This window comes from Lagenorhynchus albirostris, chromosome 4 (assembly GCF_949774975.1).
Source record: "Lagenorhynchus albirostris chromosome 4, mLagAlb1.1, whole genome shotgun sequence".
NCBI classification, from domain to species: domain Eukaryota; kingdom Metazoa; phylum Chordata; class Mammalia; order Artiodactyla; family Delphinidae; genus Lagenorhynchus; species Lagenorhynchus albirostris.
In genome coordinates this window covers 47350065-47374613 of record NC_083098.1, presented here as the reverse complement: position 1 = coordinate 47374613, position 24549 = coordinate 47350065, and the positions used below count along the sequence as shown (strand labels likewise).

At 36.0% G+C, this 24549-nt stretch overlaps 1 protein-coding gene across 2 annotated transcripts in view; it reads left to right on the top strand.

The window, feature by feature from the left end:
- USO1 (USO1 vesicle transport factor) overlaps positions 1–24549 on the top strand; it is a 92091-nt gene that overhangs the window by 17680 nt on the left and 49862 nt on the right. For both annotated transcript variants that reach the window (XM_060148005.1, XM_060148004.1), the window contains exons 2-4: positions 9629–9715; positions 9793–9857; positions 16839–16915. In XM_060148005.1, coding sequence (XP_060003988.1) covers positions 9629–9715; positions 9793–9857; positions 16839–16915 — 229 coding nt within the window. The remainder of the gene's footprint in view (positions 1–9628; positions 9716–9792; positions 9858–16838; positions 16916–24549) is intronic.

Genomic DNA, 24549 nt, shown 5'->3' with positions numbered 1-24549 from the left:
ATGAACTGTTTGTATATTTTAAAGATTAATTTCTTGTCGGTTGCTCTGTTTGTAAATATTTTCTCCCATTCTGTAGGTTGTCTTTTCATTCTGTTTATGGTTTCCTTTGCTGTGCAGAAGCGTTTAAGTTTAATTAGTTTATTTTCATATTTTCATTGTTTATTTTTATTTTCATTGCTCTAGGAGGTGGATCAAAAAAGATCTTCCTGCAATTTATGTCAGACAGTGTCTGCCTATGTTTTCCTCTAAGAATTTTATAGTATTCACATAGTTTATTAATGGTATAGTTTTAAACCAAAATGAGCTCATGCTAAATATACTATTAACTGTTTTCTTTTTTCACTTAATGTATCTTGGACATCTTTTCATGTCAGTGCATATGGATCTGCTTTACTCATTTGATTAATTGCATAGTGTATGTGTACTATATGTTAGTTAACTGTTTCCTGATTGGTGGATGAACCTTTAGATTCCATCCGCCCTTTCTTTTTTTCCCCAATAAACAGCATAAATTTATTGCTCACAATTCTGGAGTCTGGAAGTCTGAGATCATGGTGCCAGCATGGTTTGGTAAGGGACCTCATCAGTGTTACAGACTTCTTATTTATTATATCCTTAAGTGATGGAAGCTAGATTTATTTTTTACCTGTTAAAAATAATGCTACAAAGAACATTCTAGTATATAACATTGTGTATTTGTGGGCATTTTGTTTTCTTTGTTTTTGGCTGCGTTGGGTCTTCGTTCCTGCGTGCAGACTTTCTCTAGTTGCAGCAAGTGGGGGCCACTCTTCGTTGCGGTGCGTGGACTTCTCATTGCAGTGGCTTCTCTTGTTGCAGGGCATAGACTCTAGGCGCACAGGCTTCAGGAGTTGTGGTGCATGGGCTCAGTAGTTGTGGCTCACGGGCTTAGTTGTTCTGGGCATGTGGGAATCTTCATGGACCAGGGCTTGAACCGTGTCCCCTGCATTGGCAGGCAGATTCTTAACCACTGCACCACCAGGGAAGCCCCCTGTGGGCATGTTTTTAAAGGATAAGTTCCTAGAAATAAGAATGCCTGGTGGAAAGGGTATGAACATTTTAAGTTGTAATAGTTTTTGCCAAATTGACACTTTTTTAGGTTACTTTCCATCTGATAGAATATAAGCCAGTTCGTTAATCTATGTCTTTCTCTATCCTGTATAGTTCTGTTTTTAAAATCATTTTATTGAAGGTATAGAAAAGTACACATGTCATATACATAAACCTCATAACCTGAACACACCTATGTATCCAGCACCCAGATCAAGGAACAGGACATTACCAGCACCCTAGAAGTCCCTTTTGTGCTTCCACTCCCCATCCCCATGAACAACCACCATCCTGACTTCTGATAGCTTAGATTAGTTTTGCTTGGTTTTGAGTTGTAAAAATGGAATCATATAGTATTAATATATGGTAGTATTATTTTAATTTTTGTGAGACTGGTAGATGAAAAATAACATCATTGCTATTTTAACTTATATTGAATATTTATCTTCATGATGCCGAAATTATTACCTTTGTGTATATCTTAAAGCACTTTAAAAAAATTAACAAGGCTCGGGACTTCCCTGGCGGTCCAGTGGTTAAGACTCCATGCTTCCAATGCAGGGGGCGTGGGTTTGATCCCTGGTCCAGGAAATGAGATCCCACAATGCCACACTGCGGCCCCCCCACCACAAAAAAATTAACAAGGCTTAAATGTTAGCATGTTAGAACACAAAACAAAAGATTGAAAGTGAAAACAAAGCAAACCCCCAAACTCTAGGATTATGATCATCTCCCTTCAATATTCCTAAAGCTAAGTGTCTCCCCCAGATTAAATAGCCACCTTCAACAGATAATGATTTAAAGAGCTTTTAGATGTGGAAGTTCGTATTCTGACACAAGTCTGTCTGTACACCAACCAAAGATGGGGCTGATACTAAAATTCAAGCATTACAGGGTACTGGGATGAAGTACTCTAAGCAAGATGGGAATCTCAGATTTAGAACCAGTGCTTGAGGTTTAGGGCTAGGGAAAAGCAAGAAATGCCTTCCTATTTTTTAGGTACCTCTAAACTACCTAAAAAAAAAAATTATCAAAAGATGTACAAGACCTGAGAAGCAAGAAAAACTACAGTCCTGCAGCCTGTGGAACAAAAACCACGTTCACAGAAAGATAGACAAGATGAAAAGTCAGAGGGCTATCTACCAAATGAAGGAACAAGATAAAATCCCAGTAAAACAACTAAATGAAGTGGAGATAGGCAACCTTCCAGAAAAAGAATTCAGAATAATGATAGTGAAGATGATCCAGGACCTCGGAAAAAGAATGGAGGCAGAGATCAAGAAAATGCAAGAAATGTTTAACAAAGACCTAGAAGAATTAAAGAACAAACACCAAGAAGAATTAAAAAACAAACAAACAGAGATGGACAATACAGTAACTGAAATCAAAAATACACTAGAAGGAATCAATAGCAGAATAACTGAGGCAGAAGAACGGATAAGTGACCTGGAAGACAGAATGGTGGAATTCACTGCTGCGGAACAGAATAAAGAAAAAAGAATGACAAGAAATGAAGACAGCCTAAGAGACCTCTGGGACAACATTCACATTATAGGGCCCCAGAAGGAGAAGAGAGAGAGAAAGGACCCGAGAAAATATTTGAAGAGATTATATGTGAAAACTTCCCTAACATGGGAAAGGAAATAGTCACCCAAGTCCAAGAAACGCAGAGAGTCCCATACAGGATAAACCCAAGGAGAAACACACCGAGACACATAGTAATCAAATTGGCAAAAATTAAAGACAAAGAAAAATTATTGAAAGCAGCAAGGGAAAAATGACAACATACAAGGGAACTCCCATAAAGTTAACAGCTGATTTCTCAGCAAAAACTCTACAAGGCGAAAGGGAGTGGCATGATATTCTTTTGTTGTTGTTGTTGTCCGCGGGCCTCTCACTGTTGTGGCCTCTCCCGTTGCAGAGCACAGGCTCTGGACGCGCAGGCTCAGCGGCCATGGCTCACAGGCCCAGCTGCTCCGCGGCATGCGGGATCTTCCCGGACCAGGGTACGAACCTGTGTCCCCTGCATCGGCAGGTGGACTCTCAACCACTGCGCCACCAGGGAAGCCCAGCATGATATTCTTAAAGTGATGAAAGGGAAGCACCTACAACCAAGATTACTCTACCCGGCAAGGATCTCATTCAGATTCGATGGAGAAATCAGAATCTTTACAGACAAGCAAAAGCTAAGGTAATTCAGCACCACCAAACCAGCTCTACAACAAATGCTAAAGGAACTTCTCTAAGTGAGAAACACAAGAGAAGAAAAGGTCCTACGAAAACGAACACAAAACAATTAAGAAAATGGTCATAGGAACATATATATCGATGATTACCTTAAACGAGAGAGGGTTAATTGCTCCAAACAAAAGACACAGGCTTGCTGAATGGAGACAAAAACAAGACCCATCTATGTGCTGTCTACAAGAGACCCACTTCAGACCTAGAGACACATACAGACTGAAAGTGAGGGGATGGAAAAAGATATTCCATGCCAATGGAAATCAAAAGAAAGCTGGAGTAGCAATACTCATATCAGATAAAATAGACTTTAAAATAAAGAATGTTACAAGAGACAAGGAAGGACACTACATAATGATCAAGGGAACAATCCAAGAAGAAGATATAACAATTATAAATATATATGCACCCAACATAGGAGCACGTCAACACCTAAGGCAACTGCTAACAGCTCTAAAAGAGGAAATCGACAGTAACACAATAATAGTGGGGACTTTAACACCTCACTTACACTAATGGACAGATCATCCAAAATGAAAACAAATAAGGAAACAGAAGCTTTGAATGACACAATAGACCAGATAGATTTAATGAATATTTATAGGACATTCCATCCAAAAACAAAAGATTACACTTTCTTCTCAAGGGCTCACGGAACATTCTTCAGGATAGATCACATCTTGGGTCAAAAATCAAGCCTCAGTAAATATAAGAAAACTGAAATCATATCAGGCATCTTTTCTGACCACAACGCTATGAAATTAGAAATGAATTACAGGGGAAAAAATGTAAATAACACAAACACATGGAGGCTAAACAATATGTTACTAAATAAGCAAGAGATCACTGAAGAAATCAAAGAGGAAATCAAAAAATACCTAAAGACAAATGACAATGAAAACACGATGATCCAAAACCTACGGGATGCAGCAAAAGCAGTTCTAAGAGGGAAGTTTATAGCTATACAAGCCTACCTTAAGAAACAAGAAAAATCTCAAATAAACCATCTAACCTTACACCTAAAGGAACTAGAGAAAGAAGAGCAAAGAAAGCCCAAAGTTACCAGAAGGAAAGAAATCATCAAGATCAGAGCAGAAATAAATGAAATAGAAACAAAGAAAACAGTAGCAAAGATCAATAAAACTAAAAGCTGGTTCTTTGAGAAGATAAACAAAATTGATAAACCATTAGCCAGACTCATCAAGAAAAAGAGGGAGAGGACTCAAATCAAGAAAATTAGAATTGAAAAAGGAGAAGTTACTACAGACCGCAGAAATACAAAGCATCCTAAGAGACTACTACAAGCAACTCTATGCCAATAAAATGGACAACCTGGAAGAAATGGACAAATTCTTAGAATGGTATAACCTTCCAAGACTGAACCATGAAGAAACAGAAAATATGAACAGAACAATCACAAGTAATGAAATTGAAACTGTGATTAAAAATCTTCCAAGAAACAAAAGTCCAGGACCAGATGGCTTCAGAGGTGAATTCTATCAAACATGTAGAGAGAGCTAACACCCATCCTTCTCAAACTCTTTCAAAAAATTGCAGAGGAAGGAACACTCCCAAACTCATTGTATGAGGCCACCACCACCCTGATACCAAAACCAGACAAAGATACTACAAAAAAAGAAAATTACAGACCAACATCACTGGTGAATATAGATGCAAAAATCCTCAACAAAATACTAGCAAACAGAATCCAACAACAGGTTAAAAGGATCATACACCATGATCAAGTGGGATTTATCCCAGGGATGCAAAGATTCTTCAGTATGCGCAAATCAATCAATGTGATACACCATATTAATAGATTGAAGAATAAAAACCATATGATCATCTCAATAGATGCAGAGAAAGCTTTCAACAAAATTCAAAACCGATTTTTGATAAAAACTCTACAGAAAGTGGGCACAGAGGGAACACACCTCAACATAATAAAGGCCATATACGACAAACACACAGCAAACATCATTCTCAGTGGTGAAAATTTTTTTTTTTTTTTTTTTTTTGCGGTACGCGGGCCTCTTACTGTTGTGGCCTCTCCCGTTGCAGAGCACAGGCTCAGGACGCGCACGCTCAGCGGCCATGGCTCACGGGCCCAGCCGTTCCGCGGCATCTGGGATCTTCCTGTACCGGGGCACGAACCCGTGTCCCCTGCATCAGCAGGCGGACTCTCAACCACTGCGCCACCAGGGAAGCCCTCACTGGTGAAAATCGGAAAGCATTTCCTCTAACATCAGGAACAAGACAAGGAGGTCCCCTCTCACCACTATTATTCAACATAGTTCGAAGTCTTAGCCACGGCAATCAGAGAAGAAAAAGAAATAAAAGGAATACAAATTGGGAAAAAAAAGTAAAACTGTCACTGTTTGCAGATGACATGATACTATACATAGAGAATCCTAAAAATGCCACCGGAAAACTACTAGAGCTAATCAATGAATTTGGTAAATTTGCAGGATACAAAATTAGTGCACAGAAATCTCTTGCATTCCTATACACTAATGATGAAAAATCTGAAAGAGAAATTAGGAAACACTCCCATTTACCACTGCAACAAAAAGAATAAAATACCTAGGAATAAACCTACCTAGGGAGACAAAAGACCTGTATGCAGAAAACTATAAGACACTGATGAAAGAAATTAAAGATGATACCAACAGATCAAGAGATACACCATATTCTTGGATTGGAAGAATCAATATTGTGAAAATGACTATACTACCCAAAGCAATCTACAGATTCAATGCAATCCCTATCAAATTACCAATGGCATTTTTTAGGGAACTAGAACAAAAAAACCTTAAGATTTGTATGGAGACACAAAAGACTCCGAATGGCCAAAGCAGTCTTGAGGGAAAAAAACGGAGCTGGAGGAATCAGGCTCCCTGACTTCAGACTATACTACAAAGCTACAGTAATCGACAATATGGTACTGGCACAAAAACAGAAATATAGATCAATGGAACAAGATAGAAAGCCCAGAGATAAACCCATGCACCTACGGTCAACTAATCTATGACAAACGAGGCAAGGATATACAATGGAGAAAAGACAGCCTCTTCAATAAGTGGTTCTGGGAAAACTGGACAGCTACATTTAAAAGAATGAAATTAGAACACTCCCTAACACCATACACAAAAATAAACTCAAAATGGATTCGAGACCTAAGTGTAAGACTGGACACTATAAAACTCTTAGAGGAAAACGTAGGAAGAACAGTCTTTGACATAAATCACAGCAAGATCTTTTTTGATCCACCTCCTAGTGTAATGGAAATAAAAACAAAAATAAACAAATGGGACCTAATGAAACTTCAAAGCTTTTGCACAGCAAAGGAAACCGTAAACAAGACTAAAAGACAACCCTCAGAATGGGAGAAAATATTTGCAAACGAATCAACGGACAAAGGATTAATCTCCAAAATATATAAACAGCTCATGCAGCTCAATATTAAAGAAACAAACAACCCTATCCAAAAATGGGCAGAAGACCTAAATAGACCTTCTCCAAAGAAGACATACCGATGGCCAAGAAGCACATGAAAAGTTGCTCAACATCACTAATTATTAGAGAAATGCAAATCAAAACTACAATGACGTATCACCTCACACCAGTTAGAATGAGCATCATCAGAAAATCTGTAAACAACAAATGCTGAAGAGGGTGTGGAGGAAAGGGAACCCTCTTGCACTGTTGGTGGGAATGTAAATTGATACAGCCACTATGGAGAACAGTATGGTGGTTCCTTAAAAAACTAAAAATAAAATTACCATGTGATCCAGCAATCCCACTACTGGGCGTATTCTCAGAGAACCATAATTCAAAAAGACACATGCACCCCAACGTTCACTGCAGCCCTATTTACTATAGCCAGGTCATGGAAGCAACCTAAATGCCTGTTCGCAGATGAATGGATAAAGAAGTTGTGGTGCATATATACAGTGGAATATTACTCAGCCATAAAAAGGAACGAAATTGGGTCATTTTTTGAGACGTGGATGGATCTAGAGACTGTCATACAGAATGAAGGAAGTCAGAAAGAGAAAAACAAATATCGTCTATTAACGCATGTATGTGGAACCTAGAAAAATGGTACAGATGAACTGGTTTGCAGGGCAGATGTTGAGACACAGGTGTGGAGAACAAACGTATGGACACCAAGGGGGGAAAGCTGCGCGGGGGGATGGTGATGGTGATGGTGGTGTGCTGAATTGGGTGATTGGGATTGACATGTATACACTGATGTGTATAAAATTGATGAGTAATAAGAGCCTGCTGTATAAAAAAATAAAATTAAAAAATTTTTTAAAAAATGATGTACAAGACCCAAGTAGAAGAAATTATACTCATACTCAGGAAAACTCTTTTTGGCTTGAGAAATTCTTTTAAGCTGAGAGTTCTGAGATTTATCTCTTCTCAGGAGATATTTATGTAGTTTTTTTCATGGTAAAAAAAAATTGTAGTAGAAAAACTATCAACCAGTTATTTAATAAAGCGAAAACTTTATTATTTTCATTTTGGAAAGTCAATATAATTACTATGAAGTAAATACAATTTAAGGTAGGAATAATTTCAGAATGTGAGTAGGTAGAATGAATTAAATCAAAACGTAAAGCTAAGCTCGGTTGACATACTGCATTTGCAGTATGAAGAAATTCAAATCAGCATAGTAAAGACTTCTAGAAATCCTGCAGTGCAGAAACATATTTAATTTTTTAAAAAATTTATTTATTTATTTTTGGCTGTGATGGGTCTTCGTCGGTGCGTGCTGGCTTGCGGGGGCTACTCTTCACTGCAGTGCGCAGGCTTCTCATTGCAATGGCTTCTCTTGTGGCGGAGCATGGGCTCTAGGTGCGCGGGCTTCAGTAGTTGTGGCACACGGGCTTAGCTGCTCTGCGGCATGTGGGATCTTCCCGGACCAGGGCTCGAACCTTCGTCCCCTGCATTGGCAGGTGGATTCTTAACCACTGCGCCACCAGGGAAGCCCAACATATTTAATTTTGTATAACCTTGTGTTTCCCACTGGTTCTGTGATCATAGGAAGTCTGTTGATATCTTCTGGGACACTGGAAGTCTATAGAACATAATTTGGAAAACACTATATGTATTTAAGCCATTAATTTCAATACATAGGATGCAAAAGTTTGTGCTATGCCAAACTCATATTTATACAATCTTACTAAGAACTGTCATTAAGGAATAAATAATAATAAAATAGTAAACTGTTAGAGCTGTAAAGGACCTGAGTATAGTGGTTTTAAAAACCGTTCTTTATCAGATGTTTTCCAAGTATTTTCATCTATTCTGTGGCTTGTCTTTTCATTCTCTTAACACTGTCTTTTGAAGAACAGGAGTGATGAAGTCCAAACTACCATGTTTTTCTTTTATCAGTTATACTCTTAGTATGTGTCTGAGAAAACTTTGCCTACTTGAAAGTCACGAGGATTTTCTCTAGTGCTTTCTTCTAGAAGGTTTTATAGTTTTAAGTTTCCAAATTCTTTTTTAATGCAATTTTACATACACATACAGTTTGGTACTTTTACTACAGTGGACTCACAATTTACATATAGTTTTACCACTTGCTCTTTTTTCCCCACTATTTATTAAATCACAGTATTTTCATGTCAGTACAGTTAATTTTTTTGAGTAGCTGCATAGTATTTAACTGAAGAATGTACCACAATTTATTTAGTTTATCTTCTCTTGATGGACAGTTGTTTCCAATTTTTTCCTATTGTAAATAATGCTCCAAGGTTTATTTTAAAGTTCAGTTCAAGCTTTAATTCCTGCAAATTTATTAAAAGCTTGGAACATTTCACTGTTCTAAATTTTGAGGCACACTTTAAATTTTTGATAAACAGTTCTGACTTTTCTTGTTCAAATATATAGTGGAAACGTTAGGGTGAAGTTATGATGTAAACAATCGTTATTTTAATTTTTTTTTATTAACTTCCCATCATATACCGTAACCCTAATGGATTATGCAACCCTCTTGGTTCAAACAGCTGTAATAGATATGTTTAGAAAGCTCTGGTTCTACTAATTTCTCCTAATTCCTCAATTTATATGACTTACTTTATTTGACTTCTCTTCCACCACTTCCATTTTTCAAGTCTCTGTGAAAAATCTATTTGATCTCTGTAACAAGATTATAATACTACCTAGTTATTTCGATTTGTGAAAAGACTTATTTCCATGACATCCCATTTATTGATTTTTTTTCCAAATGTATAAATTTGGGGGAAAATTTCATGTTTCCTTTTTGTTCTTTTTATTCTATTAATGCTATTTCATTTTTCCCTGACAGATTCAAAAGCTTTGTGATAGAGTAGCTTCATCTACTTTACTGGATGATCGAAGAAATGCTGTGCGTGCTCTCAAATCATTATCTAAGGTCTGTAACACTTTATCAGTTATTAGGTTTATTAAGTTGGATATTAGTTACTTAAATAACATTTTTCTTTTGTGCAGAAATATCGCTTGGAAGTGGGTATTCAAGCTATGGAACATCTTATCCATGTTTTACAAACAGATCGGTATGTCTCTACTTAATGATTTTTCTCCCTAATTTTTCTTGAAATTTTAATTAATTTGTTTTAGAGTCACTATTCCAGAAATGATTGTCATGTTAAGGCTATTAAGTTTTTACTTTCAGTTGTCATTTCAATAAACAGTTATTGGATACTAGGTGCAAACCACTGTGCGAATTAAGCACTAGGACAGACATAATCTCAACCTTCAGGGGTTGAAAGTTTTCCATTATATAAAAATATAATGAAGTTACTGCTAATTAAAGACTTAAAATTTGGAGTTTGAATTGACCAAATGAATGTGTTGATTTTCATTCAGATATACTATAATGTACTGTTCTATAATATAATATGAATATTATGGTATATCAATTATCCAGACTTTGTTTTTGGGGGGAGAGAAATAAACTGTACTAATAGAATGATATCTTAAGGGAAAAATCACTCAGCGTAGTTTTTGCTCTTTCAATTTCTCTTTAAGAGAGTATCTGCCTCTTTGGTTTTAATTAACAGCTATACATGAATAACTTTCAAATCTTACCCCTAGTTAATAAATATATCCTAAAGCTTTAGCTGTTCAACAGACGTCTCTACCATATCAAGAGCTCTCAGAGGTATCTTAAATTATAAATGTTCAAAAGTTAATTTGTCTCTAGTTGTCCTACTCCTATTCCACACATCCCCCCTACCCACCCAATCCACTTCAACTGCCTTTTGACCCAAGTTCATCCCAGTTAGCACCTTTCCATTAAAACGGGAAACTGGACGATTTGTGCTGAACTTATCCTTCTCCTTTACGCATTATGCCCATCCAGACAAAAAAGAAGCTGGAATCCGTGAATTTTCTTGATTTCCATTGTTGGTCTTAGTTCTGGCTCTCAATATTAATCACTTAAGCCATTTTCATAGCCGCTGTATTAGTTATCTATTGCTGCATAACATATTACCTCAAAACTTACTGGCTCAAAATAACAAATATTAATGTCACAGTTTCTGTGGATCAGGAATTCAGAAGTGGCTTAGCTAGGTGGTCTGGCTCAGGGTCTCTCATGAGGTTGCATGCAAGATATCAGCCAGGAGTACAGTCATCTGAAGGCCTGACTGGGGCTGGAGTATCTGATTCCAAGATGGCTCACTAACACTGCTGTTGGCAAGAGGCCTCAGTACCTCACCTTGTTGCTCTCTCTGTAGGGCTGCTCGAGCATCCTCATGACATGGGAACTGGCTTCTCCCAGAGCAGGTGATCCTAGAGAGAGAACAAAGCCACAATGCCTTGTAGGACTTAGTCTCAGAAGTCACATATCATCAATCCCATCACATTTTATTTTATTAGAAGCAAGTAAATAAATACAGCCTACACTTAAAAAGAGGAGAATTAGGGCCCACCTTTTGAAAGGAGCTGTATCAAAGAGGGTTTTTTGACATATTTTAAAACCACCACGGGCTTCCCTGGTGGCACAGTGGTTAAGAATCTGCCTGCCAATGCAGGGAACACGGGTTCAAGCCCTGGTCTGGGAAGATCCCACATGCCGCGGAGCAGCTGGGCCCGTGAGCCACAACTACTGAGCCTGCGCATCTGGTGCCTGTGCTCCGCAACAAGAGAGGCCATGACAGTGAGAGGCCCGTGCACTGCGATGAAGAGTGGCCCCCGCTCCCAGCAACTAGAGCAATCCCTTGCACAGAAACGAAGACCCAACACAGCCAAAAATAAATAAATTTAAAAAAGAAAAAATACACCACCACCTCAAACTGTATTCTTTGCCTCTGATCTCTTTGTCCTTCCATTCATTTCAAGAATTTCATTTCATTTACATTTCTGTCTGAAATGTAAATCTTCTATCACTCACCTATTTAATGTATTTCACAGCTCCGTGCAGTGTGAAGTCCAAGTTCCTCAAACAAAGCAAAGCATATAAGCTTTTTAAAGATCAAGATGCTGCTTGTCTAACCTCATAACCCCTTTTTAAATTATATTTCAGCAATGCCCAGCTGCTTGTTCATACCAATTAGAACCTTTTCTATCCTCCTCAGTGACCCACATTGGCTACCTTTCATATCCAACTAATTCTAATGTGTTTGAATAAATCCACTGGATATGTCGGGACTGTCTGTTTTATTAACACCAGAGTGGGCAACTGCAGTAGGCAGAGTAATGGTTCCCCCAAAGATATTTATATTCTATCAGCACAACCTATGAATGTTACCTTAGATGGCAAAGGGACTTTGAAGATATGATTAGGTTATGGATTTTGAGATAGGGGAGATTATGCTGGGTTATGCAAGTGGGCCCAGTATAATCCTGAGGCTTCTTAAAACTAGAAGAGGAATGCAGAAGAGGAGGTCAGAATGAGGTGATATGAGAAGAGCTCGACCTGTCTTTGCTGGCTTTAAAGATGAAAGGAGGCCTCTAGAACTGGAAAAGGCAAGGAAATGGATTCTCCCCTTAAAGCCATCAGAAAGGAAGGCAAGCCCTGGTGAGACCTTGATTTTAGTCCAGTGAGACCCATTTCAGACCTCTGACTTCCAGAACAGTAAGGTACTATATTTGTATTATATAAGCCACTAAGTTTGTGGTAATTTATTACAGCATCAGTAGAAAACTAATAAAATAACCCAAGTTAGTTACCTGCTTTAAACAGTATTCCAAGTTATGAGAAAATGGGCCTTAGGTCAAAAAAACTTCAGTGTGATTATTATACATACATATAATTTTTCTTTTTTTTATTTCATGTGTCTTTATGTATACATTTTCTCACTGAGTCTTATAAAGTTGGTAATGAAACGACTAACATCTTGATATGGAAAACAGAATCTACCTCTATGTAAAGTGGCCCTTATTGTCATTTTTAGTGCACAGTAGAAAATAAATGTGTAGATACTCCTGATACAAAGGTTAAGAAATATATTTTTTAAAACATTTATAGCACATTTACTATGTGCCAGGCACCATGTTTAGAAATAAGGTATACCATATAGCCTGGTGAACGTGTGAACTAATAATTGATCACGTTAGAGGCTGATAGATGTTTTATTATGACCCTTAGGCAACAAACAAAGCCAAACTTCTCTGAGCCTTCTTGTGTTTCATTCCTTCTCTTGCGCTAAATTCCCTTTCCATTTGCATCCAATACTTATCTGTTATCTTCTGTTCTCAAAATGTTCTGTGAGCGTTTTCTTAACTTCATTGATTGCAAAGGTCTATATTCTGCGGCCATCTCTTTCCACTTCTCATCTTCATTACTCTTTTATGCTTCTGCTCTTGGCCTAACTAACACTCTCAGAATCCTTCAACTGAATCCCCTTCCTGCCTGGCTACATCACAGAGAGTTGTGTTCCCTTTCTTGGCCTGGCTTGAAACTCTCCATCTGTCCATGGGTCTGCTTCTCTTATAGCCATCTTGAGGAGAGACTGCTAGTTCTCCCAAGTCCCACACTCAGGGCCTGAAAGTTGTCTGATGGAAACTGTTTCCAAACCATGACACCTCAGTAGTTTTTTGTTGTTTTTTTTTAAGTGTACATTTCAGTGGTTTTAGTATATTCACAAAGTTGTACAACTATCACCGCTATCTAATTCTAGAACATTTTCATCACTTCAAAAGAAATCCAGTGTCCATTAGTTGTCATTGCCTATTCCCTCCTCCCCGCAGTGCCTAGCAGCCACCAATCTCCTTTGTGTCTATATAAATTTGACTGTTTTGGACAGTCATTTTGGACAAAATGCAGTTTTTATGTCTGGCTTCTTCCACTTAGCATAATATTTCAAGGTCCATCCATGTTATAACATGTATTAGTATTTCATCCCTTTTCTGTCTGAATAATATTCCATTGTATGGATATACCATTTTTGTTTATCCATTCTTCTGTTGACAGACATTTGGGATATTTCCGTTTATTGGCTGTTATGAATAACGTTATTATGAACATTTGTGTACTAGTTTTTGTGTGAACATATGTTTTATACAAAGGAATGCAATTGTTGAGTCATGTGGTTTAACTTTTTAAGAAATTGCCCAACTCTTGCATGGAGGCTGCACCATTTTATATCTTTATCTGAAGTGTATAAAGGTCCAATTTCTCCTCACCAACACTTGTTATTGTCCCTTTTTTAAAATGGCCATCCTAGTGGGTGAACTTGGCATCTTACTTTTGTTTGATTTGTATTTACCTAATGACTAATGATGTTGAGTATCCTTTCATGTACTTATTTACCATTTGTGTATCTTTTTAATTTTTTTAATTATTATTTTTGGCCCCGAGGCATGTGGGATCTTAGGTCCCTGACCAGGGATTGAACCCAGGCCGCCTGCAGTGGAAGCGTGTAATCTTAACCACTGGACCACCGGGAAAGTCCCTTTGTATATCTTTTTTAGAGAAATGTCTAAGTCTTTTGCCCGCTATTAATTTGGTTACTTGTCTTTTTATTATTCAATTGTATGTATACATTCTGGATACAAGTCCCTTAACATGATTTGCAAATATTTTTTTTCCCATTCTTTGGGTCGTCAAAGGACACTTTTTTTCTTTTAATTTATTTATTGTATTTTTTTTTTTTTTTTTTTTGGCTGCGATGGGTCTTCGTTGCTGCACGAAGGCTTTAGTTGCGATGAGCAGGGGCTACTCTTCATTACGGTGCATGGGCTTATTGTGGTGGCTTCTCTTTGTTTCGGAGCATAGGCTCTAGGCGCGCAGGCTTCAGTAGTTGTGCACAGGCTTAGTTGCTCTGCCGCATGTGGGATCTTCCTGGACCAGGGCTCAGACCCGTGTCCCCTGCATTGGCAGGTGGATTCTTAACCACTGCGCCACCAGGGAAGCCCCAAAGGACATTTTCTTGATAGTGTCCTTTGAAGGACAAAAGTTTTTAATTTTGACAAAATGCAGTTTATCTGTTTTATCTTTTCTTGCTTATGCTTTTGGTGTCAAATCTAAGAAACCATTGCCTAATCTAATGCTTTGAATATTTGTACCTGTGTTTTCTTCTAAGAGTTTTATAGCTTTAGCTCTTACATTTAGATCTTATATCCCATTTTGAGTTAATTTTTGTATATGGTGTGAAGTAGGGGTCCAGCTTCAGTTTTTTGCATGTGGATATTTAGTTGTCCTAGCACCATATGTTCAAGAGACTGTTCTTTCCTCATTGAATGGTCTTTGCATCCTTGCCAAAAATCAGTTGAAATAAATGTTAGACTTTACTTTTAGGCTCTCTATTCTGTTGATCTCTATGTCTATTCTTATGCCAGTGCCACAGTCTTGATTACTATAATTTTGCGGTAAGTTTTGAAATCAGAAAATGTGAGTCCTTCAACTTTGTTTTTGAAGATGATTTTGGCTATTCTGGATACATTGAATTCCCATACAGATTTTATGATCAGCTGGCAGGTGGGATTTTTATAGGAATTGTGTGAATCTGTAAATCAAGTTGGGGTATATTACCATGTTAACAGCATTACATCTTCCTATTCATGAACACAGATTATCTTTTCGTTTATTTGAATTTTAGGTAATTTCTTTCAACAGTGTTTTGTAGTTTTCAGTCTTGTACTTTAGTAAAATTTATTCCAAAGTATTTAAATCTTTTTTGTTATTTAAATGGAATTGTTCTTTTAATTTTATTTTCTGATTGTTCATTTTTAGTATACAGAAATACAACTGATTTTTTTTTAATATATTGAGCATATGTCCTTCAATTTTGCTGAATTTGTTTACTAGTTCTAATAGGTTTTTAGTGGATTCCTTAGTATTTTCTCTGTACAAGATCATGTCATCTGGGAATAGGTGTAGTTTTAGTTCTCCCTTTCCAATCTGTATGCCTTTTATTTCCTTTTCTTGCCTAATTGCTCGAGCTAGAACCTCAAGTTCAATGTTGGATACAAGTGGCTGGAAGAGACATCATTATCTTGTTCCTCATCTTAGGGGTAAAGCATTTAGTCTTTCACCATTACATATGTTAGTTGTTGGATTTTCATTTTCAGGAAGTTCCCTTCTGTTCCTACTTTCTCAATAGTCTCTTAAAAGATGTCCCTCAAAATTTCTCAAAAACAAGAATGATAAATAATAATAATTCAAAAGACCCACTTCATTTGAGATTTATATCCTCTGGTCTGACCCCTTTTGTCCCTCATCTTTGCTTTCACTCCTAGCCACTTCTTCATATTCACTGAATCTTTCTGACCTGTATCTCACTCTTGCTTTTCACTCTAAATGCCATCATCCTCCATCATGCTTTCAAAATTTGTCTGTTTATCAACAACTAAAAAATCTTATACTTCCTGAAACAAAAGAGAAAAGAAAAAAAGAAAAAAATCTTACACTTCCTGATATTATAAATAGTACATGTTTACCATAAGTTTTTTTTCTTTTAGAAAATAAGATATAAATCAGGGAAACAAATTCTAGAGGTCCAACTAGAGATAACACTGTTATGTTTATATAAACATTATATGTGTTATATAAAGATTATATATATTATAAAGCATATATGTAAACATACACACAGACTTATAAAATTACCTGGCTTGTACTAATTTTGCTGGTTTTAAAGTTGGGTTTATTTTATAAATTTATTTATAAGGTTTTCTTAAAATATATATAGACACATGAATGTATATATATATTTTTTGCTAGATTGGATCATTGTGCACATTAATTGTTAATATTCAGTTTTTTCCTACTGGCACTAAATCAAGGGTGTTTTAATTACCAGGTCATTAAACATTCTTTAAAAATACATTTTATAATTGCTGCTATAGGTATGGATATACCACTTTTTAAAAAAATTATTGGACATTTAGGTTGCTTCTAATTTTTCACTATTATAAATAAAAATGAACCTTTATACATCTTTACAGTTTGCACTCTGATATTTTCTTAGGGTAGGTTTTCAGAAATGGGATTAATGTTTCCTACAGTCTTGTTAAATAAGAGTATAAAATGGTCATAACAGCTATACTCTAACTGGCAGTGTATAAGTATAATAATTTCTTTCTTCCAGTTCGGATTCTGAAATAATAGGTTATGCTTTGGACACACTGTATAATATAATATCTAATGATGAAGAAGAAGAAGTAGGTAAGTTTCTTTTACTGTGTTCTCTGTACATAAAATCAACTGGATTGTGCCAATTTTGCTGGTTTAAGGTTGAGTTTATTTTATAAATTTATTTATAAGGATTTTTTCTTTTTTTCTTCTTTTTTTGTTTTTCATCAGTAAAGGGAAGACATTAGCTTAGTTCCAGAAAAATATCTTTAAGATGATTGCTTTGTATGTGATTTGGAGATGGAATTAGATTCTTCTTTCTTAAAAAATATTTTTCCCTCTCTTTGTATTGATTTTAGTTGAGCAGAATGAATATTAGTATTCTCTAGATTAAATAATCATTTTTGGCTATTGATTAAAAATCAAACTATTTTATTTATATGTTACCTGGTGAGCAGTATGAAGTTAGAGGGTTTTTCCTGATATATACTTAAACTTTTCACATAAGACTTATGTTAACTTATAAAGAGCAGCAATTTTTTAAATTTAGAAGGTTTTCTTTCGTTTTGTTTTGGTCACACCACACAGCTTCCAGGATCTCAGTTCCCAGACCTGGGACTGAACCCAGGCCACAGCCGTGAAAGCCTGGAATCCTGACCACTAGGCCCACCAGGGAACTCCCAGCATGTGAAATACTTGACTGGAGGCCTATACATTTTGTTCCATTTATTGTAAAAACATGCACTGAGTAACATTTTACAGTGCTGTTGAAGAGTGCTTTCCTCATATCACATTGGCTGTTGTAGTAGGACACAGTGGGTCTTTCATTTTTCCAGACAATCAGAAGGGCAATATTCATGCATTTTATAAGTCTAATTTAGACGGAAGTTATAGGGTCTTCCAAAATCTGAGTAGACAAGGCATAAGGAAATGTAGATAATATTGAGTTTGCACATATTTTATTGAAATAAAAGTAGAACAGAAATATATGTAGATATTAACTTCACAAAATACCAGTAGTAGGAACATTTGAAACTAGATTGTCCTGAATAGTCACAATTTCTTAGACTTGAATATCCTTTTTCTTAAATTTTTATTTCTCTGTGATATCTAGCTGACAATTTAACTTTATTAATTTCTTTAGTAGAAAATCTTTAGTAAACATAATTTGGTTCCCATGGAAAAAGAGGCTGTCAGTCACATGACAATACTTAAATACAGTACACGCAAGAACACACTTTGAAGGTAAAGATACTTATTTCTCCTAGTCATTTCTCAGATGAGAAAATTAGATACAATACACTTGTTAGAAAACATTAAAGAAAAAGACTCTTCTTAGTTGTTTCAGATGGAAAATTTAGCTCTTTTCTAGTTTGTAGTGATAATTTTTATGTTTTAAAAAACTATATAGCATCAATTAGGTAGTTTTCCTTTATTATAAATTTGTAATCTAATAATGTTTAAAGTTTAACTTTTTGCTTCTCTTAATGTATTTGGGCTCCTTATTTTTAATTCAACATCTAAAAATGATTCTTTGGATGAAACAGGATAAACGATTCTTTGGAGAAACTAGTAAAATCATTTTTTCTAGGAAAGATTAAAATATGAAGTTAGGGTAATAGCCTGAAAGAGTCAATTTTTTAAAATCTAGATATTGAGGAATATGGCCTTCAGTTCTGTTATTGATACTCTCTCTTTACTGCTTCATCAAAAGATAATTCTTAGCTGCCATAATGAACTTCATTTTAGAGTTCTTTACCTTGAGGATATTTTAATAACCCTTCAATTTATTGATAAATATGTCTCATAATCCTACATTTATAGCATATGCTGTATCTCTATTAGGATATCTCAGATTTGAGTAAAATGAGTATGAGTCTCTTCTTTCAAGAGATTATATTGTTTATTTGATGTTTTTAAGGTCTTATTTATTTTATTGTGAATACTATTACATAAGAAACTTTTTTTTATCACCCATTTTTTATTTATTTCTGTCTACCTTTTCAGATGATGTTGAAGGTAAAAGATTGCATTTAATATGCATGATGCTTTTAGGCATAATTTCTGATAATATAAAAGGACACTGTCAAGTGAGTTTCTTCTGGCTGGTACAAAAAGTCTTGAGATTTGTTTCACTATGTATGAATTTCTTCATGAAAGAGGAATATTTGATAATCTTATATTACTATTTATTGTTTCTATGGCTACTAAATCTATTGTCCAGAACAGAAAATATTCTAGTGCATATTTTAACAAAATTAAACTTTTTCTCTGGTAGGACAATCTATTCGAATTACTTTTTATATACTTCCTGGGGAAAAAATTTTGAGGCAGTTTATTTAAAAATAAAAATAATATTTGAAAATGTATACATACATATGTATACATATAAATTTTACCTATATTCAATAAGAACTGGAAGGTATTCCAGTTCAGAGAATACTTGTATGTTGATATTGTCCCTTTAAAATAATGCATGCACAATAATGTCTGGTTACTGACATTTTTTATATTAATTTATAAAACTCACCAATACTGTCTTTCTTTTTTCTGGTGATCCTTTTCAAGTTCCATTTACTTTTAACATTATACTTCTTTTCCTCATAATTTAAGTAACCACATTTTATTTTGTTTTACCATTTTTCGTGAGATCCTTAACTTTTTAAAATGAGGAAGAAAAAATCCTTTTCTAAAGTAGGTTTAAAATGGTACATAACAAAATTGCCTAAACCTAACAAGAAACTAACAAAGAAACTAACTTATTAAGCTGTATAGCATTACCTTTTGTGAAATTTGAACCCCTTGTTTGAAAGCAGATAATATTGAGCATTATGCCTTGACTCTTGTGACAGTGCTATTTCCTTGTTGAGTAGTACAGATCAGTAGCTGTTGTTTCTATTATTATTTCATCATATTTGTATAGAGCTTTAAATTTTACAGTGCTTTTATGTCAATTATCTTATTTGATCCTCATAGCAACCTGTGAGGTAGGTGACATTTTTGTCTTTTCTAAAAAGATGAGAAAATGAAAACCCTGTGATCATGTAAATTATATAGTATTGTATAGTAAGTAGGGTAACAGGATTTTTTTTGATACTTTTTTTGTATTCCATAGATTTCTGATTTAATAAATTATGGCCATTTTTCTGACTAGATTCTTTATTAAATCTTATAATTTATATAACTAGTTTATACGATGCAGACAAATGTTAAAAAAAATAGGTGTACTTGTTTAACGAATTGACCACAGTGTAAAAGAAGGTTACTTGATATTCCCTCACTCTGAGATAGGACTACTTTTATTAGAATATCTCTTTCTATAAAGCCGTTTTGTCCTCCATAATATGGGTTACGAACTTGATATGGAGTGGAGTTCCAAAGAGAAGGTCCAGAATGTTTATTTTTTGTTTTTTGTTTCTTTTTGCGGTATGCGGGCCTCTCACTTTTGTGGCCTCTCCTATTGCGGAGCACAGGCTCTGGACGTGCAGGCTCAGCGGCCATGGCTCACGGGCCTAGCCGCTCCGCGGCACGTGGGATCCTCCCGGACTGGGAGGATGCACAAACCCGCATCCCCTGCATTGGCAGGCGGACCCTCAACCACTGCGCCACCAAGGAAGCCCCAGAATGTTTTTTAATATTGTTTATACCATTGGAAAAAATACAACTAAATACATATGAAGAATAAATGTATAAACAAATATTTAGTTAAAAGCCAGTTACATAAATAGGCCTGAAATGTTTCCAGAGGTGTATAAGGACTTTTTAAAAAGCAATCTTTAATTTCATGTACCTGTCATAGGTTTATTTTCACTATAATATCAAAGGGCCATTTTATTCTTAATTTTTCATTTATCTTACAGTAAAGGGACATTTACTTTTACAGGTTATGATAAGTATACCAAGTATCACCTATATCATCCTATCAGCTATAGGATGTAAAAAATAGACTCAGCTCTAGAATTTTTAAAATATATTGGATGAGAAATGATGGTTAATTGTCTCACACCTTTGCTTACATGTGAAATAGATATAATATTTCATGAATCTAGTTTTGGTTTACAACCTTTAGATATAATGAATGTAGTAGTTTTAGCTTAATTTACTTCTACATCAAAATAGCTTTGTATGTTACTTTAATTGCTTAGCAAAGCTTTGTAGGACTCTACATTAAAATTCAGAAGTGCTGTCTTAAGACTGTAACTTAAAGGAAGTAGAGTATATCTCACTAACACTTTTTTAGTAGACAATGTTAAACCAGAAGGAGCTGTAGATTCCAGGAACTGGATCATATTTTACTAGTTCAATTCAAAACATAGATCTTAATTATATACTGCTAAGCTATAGTATTTTATACAGTATAGCTACAGAATAAATTGAATGTACAGTATCAAGTCTACTTCCTGCTAAGTTATTAGCATGTGCTCAATGCATACATTGAATTAAGCTTTTTCTTGGGTTAAACCTGTGTTCCTTAAAGTGTAGCACAAAAGACCTAGAGTTCTCTGTATTAAAAGGTGTCTATAGTTAAATAAACGTAACATAGTATATCCCGCTCTGAAACTTCACAAAATTTACATTCTTATAGTAAATACTGAGAATCCTGCAGTAAAGAAACCTGTTCAATTTTGTTTAATCCAAATACATTTTTACACCTGCACTTGCTTTCATGAGATACCTGTTAACATGCCACACAATCCTGCATTTCGAGGAATGCTAACCAAGGCTTAAACCCACAGCTTAATTGTTTGTATTTATCCACATAAAAATATTTCAGCAGTTTTAAATATTTCATGGGAAGAATCCATCAAGTCTGTATATGGTTTTCCTCCCTTTCTTTCTTTATTTTTGGCTGCATTGGGTCTTTGTTGCTGTGTGCGGGCTTCTCATTGCGGTGGCTTCTCTTGTTGCAGAGCACGGGCTGTAGAGCACAGGCTCAGTAGTTGTGGCGCAGGGGCTTAGTTGCTCCGCGGCATGTGGGATCTTCCCGATCCAGGGCTCGAACCCGTGTCCTCTGCATCGGCAGGTGGATTCTTAACCACTGCACCACCAGGGAAGCCCTTCCTCCCTTCCTTTTAAGATTAACTTACAAGTCTTTGAATATTCTCCCAAATGTCAATGAATTTTATTTTGAGCTCTTCTCTAGAAGTCACAATCTTTGGGCCCAAGGGCGTTATCTGTCTTATAAGCAAGATCAGCCACTTAGTATTTTAAATAATAAATAAGTTCCTAATATTAAAAATTTGGAGGTTTTGCATCAGTTTTTAGATTTTAAACTTCTCTTTTTAAAAAATCTGAAGACTGGGCTTCCCTGGTGGTGCAGTGGTTGAGAGTCTGCCTGCCGATGCAGGGGACACGTGTACGTGCCCCAGTCCGGGAGGATCCCACATGCCGCGGAGCAGCTGGGCCCGTGAGCCATGGCCGCTGAGCCTGCGCGTCCGGAGCCTGTGCTCCGCAACGGGAGAGGCCACAACAGTGAGAGGCCCGCGTAACACAAAAAAATTAAAAAAAAAAAAAAATCTGAAGACCGACAACACCTGGGCCTGCATTCGCCCACGGCAGAGTCAGCTGGAGCTGAGTAACTGCTGCTTTCCTTAGATCGGGCACGTGCTCTCCATCCTTTCTGTAGTCTTATACCTGGCCTGCTTCATTTACATACATTACTGTCTTGCCCCCTGTAGTTGAGTTTATATTCTCTACTGTATTCACACCACTCAAATAAAAACCATTGTAAAATAAATTATATTTCAAAAGCATTTTATTAATTATATACCCAAGTGTTGTTTCGTGCAATAAATATGAAAATATGCAAATGCAAAATAGCCCTACAAAGCATCGCAATTAGGTCATTGCATTGCTGTGATAGTAGTTTCTAGAGGGAAACAGTTCTAAGGTGGAGACAGTTAAGTTATTTGCCTTTTCAACATAGATTTCTCACGTATTTGGAGAGCTATTTTCACATATGTGGGCCACTTTTTGTAGTTTTCTTTATCTGCTTTTTTATCTATAGAATTTCATTAGAATTTGGCTAGGTATTTGTTCTTGGTACCATCCGCCACAGAGCCATGATTTGTTAGGGTTCCAGGGTAGGTAAAAACAAGGTAGGCTCATTAGCCCAGCGAATCTTGTGAAATTTTATTGGATACAGGGCATTTACCATACCATGGGAATCAGGGCTCTTATTCATAGCTGATTCCAAAGAGGGAGATTTTCAGGAGATTTTATTAGCTCCCAAATTTCCATATCTTTTCCAATTTGTCATCTCCGTTTCCATCATCATGTCACCTTGCAGATGGGAAGGGTGTGCACTCTTGCTACTTAACCAGTCTGAGTTTTTTTTCCAACTCCATGGTAAATTCAACTTTGAGCATTGAAAACCACAGTGTACCACGCAAAATTTTACGTTCAGAGGTGTTTGAATAATTAGGGCACAGGATTTTGTCTGCTCCCAATGGAACAACAGGAAATCTTTTAAGCAGATCAATGATAGATATCGTCTCTTGAGTCCACGCTAGTTATGTTTGAGTATTAGACTTCCTTCTGATTAATATTAGACCTTTGTAGCATCAAGCCTTTGCCACCTTAACTTAATACCCTTGACATAATAATTGGGCAGTAACATGTAGATAGCTTTCAAGTGTACTTTTTTTCATCCCTTCATGCCCCCCTCTATCTGTTTTTCCTGAAATAATGGAAATATTTCAGTGGAAATAATGACTGCTTCCCTAAACAATTCTTCTGAAGCCACCATTAATCTAAAAAATTAAACTTGAAGGGCAAAAATTAATAGTTTACTAATGTTAAAAATCCAGGAAATTTATTTTTATTTGGCATCCAAACAACCATAAACTCAAGTAACTACTTATTTTGGGAGATTGCATGCAACTTTTATGAGAAAGAGATATAAGGTAAAATATCAATAACAGGATTTGCTTACAGACAAGCATGTTTCTGGGAATATCATAGGATATACGTTTCTTTAAACATCTTTTGCATCTTGGTGATAATACTCATTAATAGTAACCTTACAAGAATCTCAAAATTTTTTTGAATCATCAAAAGAAGATTTATGTTCTGTATAATTTTAAAACTTGAGGGAATTCCCTGGTGGTCCAGTGGTTAGGACTCTGCACTTTCACTGCCGAGGGCCCACGTTTGATCCCTGGTCGGGGAACTAAGATCCCACAAGCTGTGTGGTGCAGCCAAAAAAAACAAAACTTGATAATACATGTAGATGTATAGCATATAATAAATCTTAGGACTGTGGTTCTTAAGGGCAGTTTGGCCCCTCCTGCCACCTAAAGGACATTTGTTAACATCTGGAAATATTTTTGGTTGTCACAACTTGAGGATACGTAAGGGAGTGCAACTGGTATCTTGTGGGTAAAGGCCAGGGATGCTGCTAAACATCCTAAAATGCATAGGGAGTCTCTCACAACAATGTCATTGTCAATAGTGCCGAGGTTGAGAAATCCTGCTTTAGAGATGATGATGTTGCTGTTGTTAGTTGAGCACTTATTATTCACCAAGTACTGTGCTACATGATTTATCAATACTTATTTTGAATCCTCAAAGAAAACCCTGTGTAAAAGAAAATTGTTCCCATTTTACAATTAAGGAAACTGAAGCTTGATATATCTGGGCTATTTGCCCAAAGTAATGTGACTAAATGGATGAATATGGGCTTAATTGGTCTGACTCAAAAGCCTTTGTGAGCTTCTTCCTTTTTA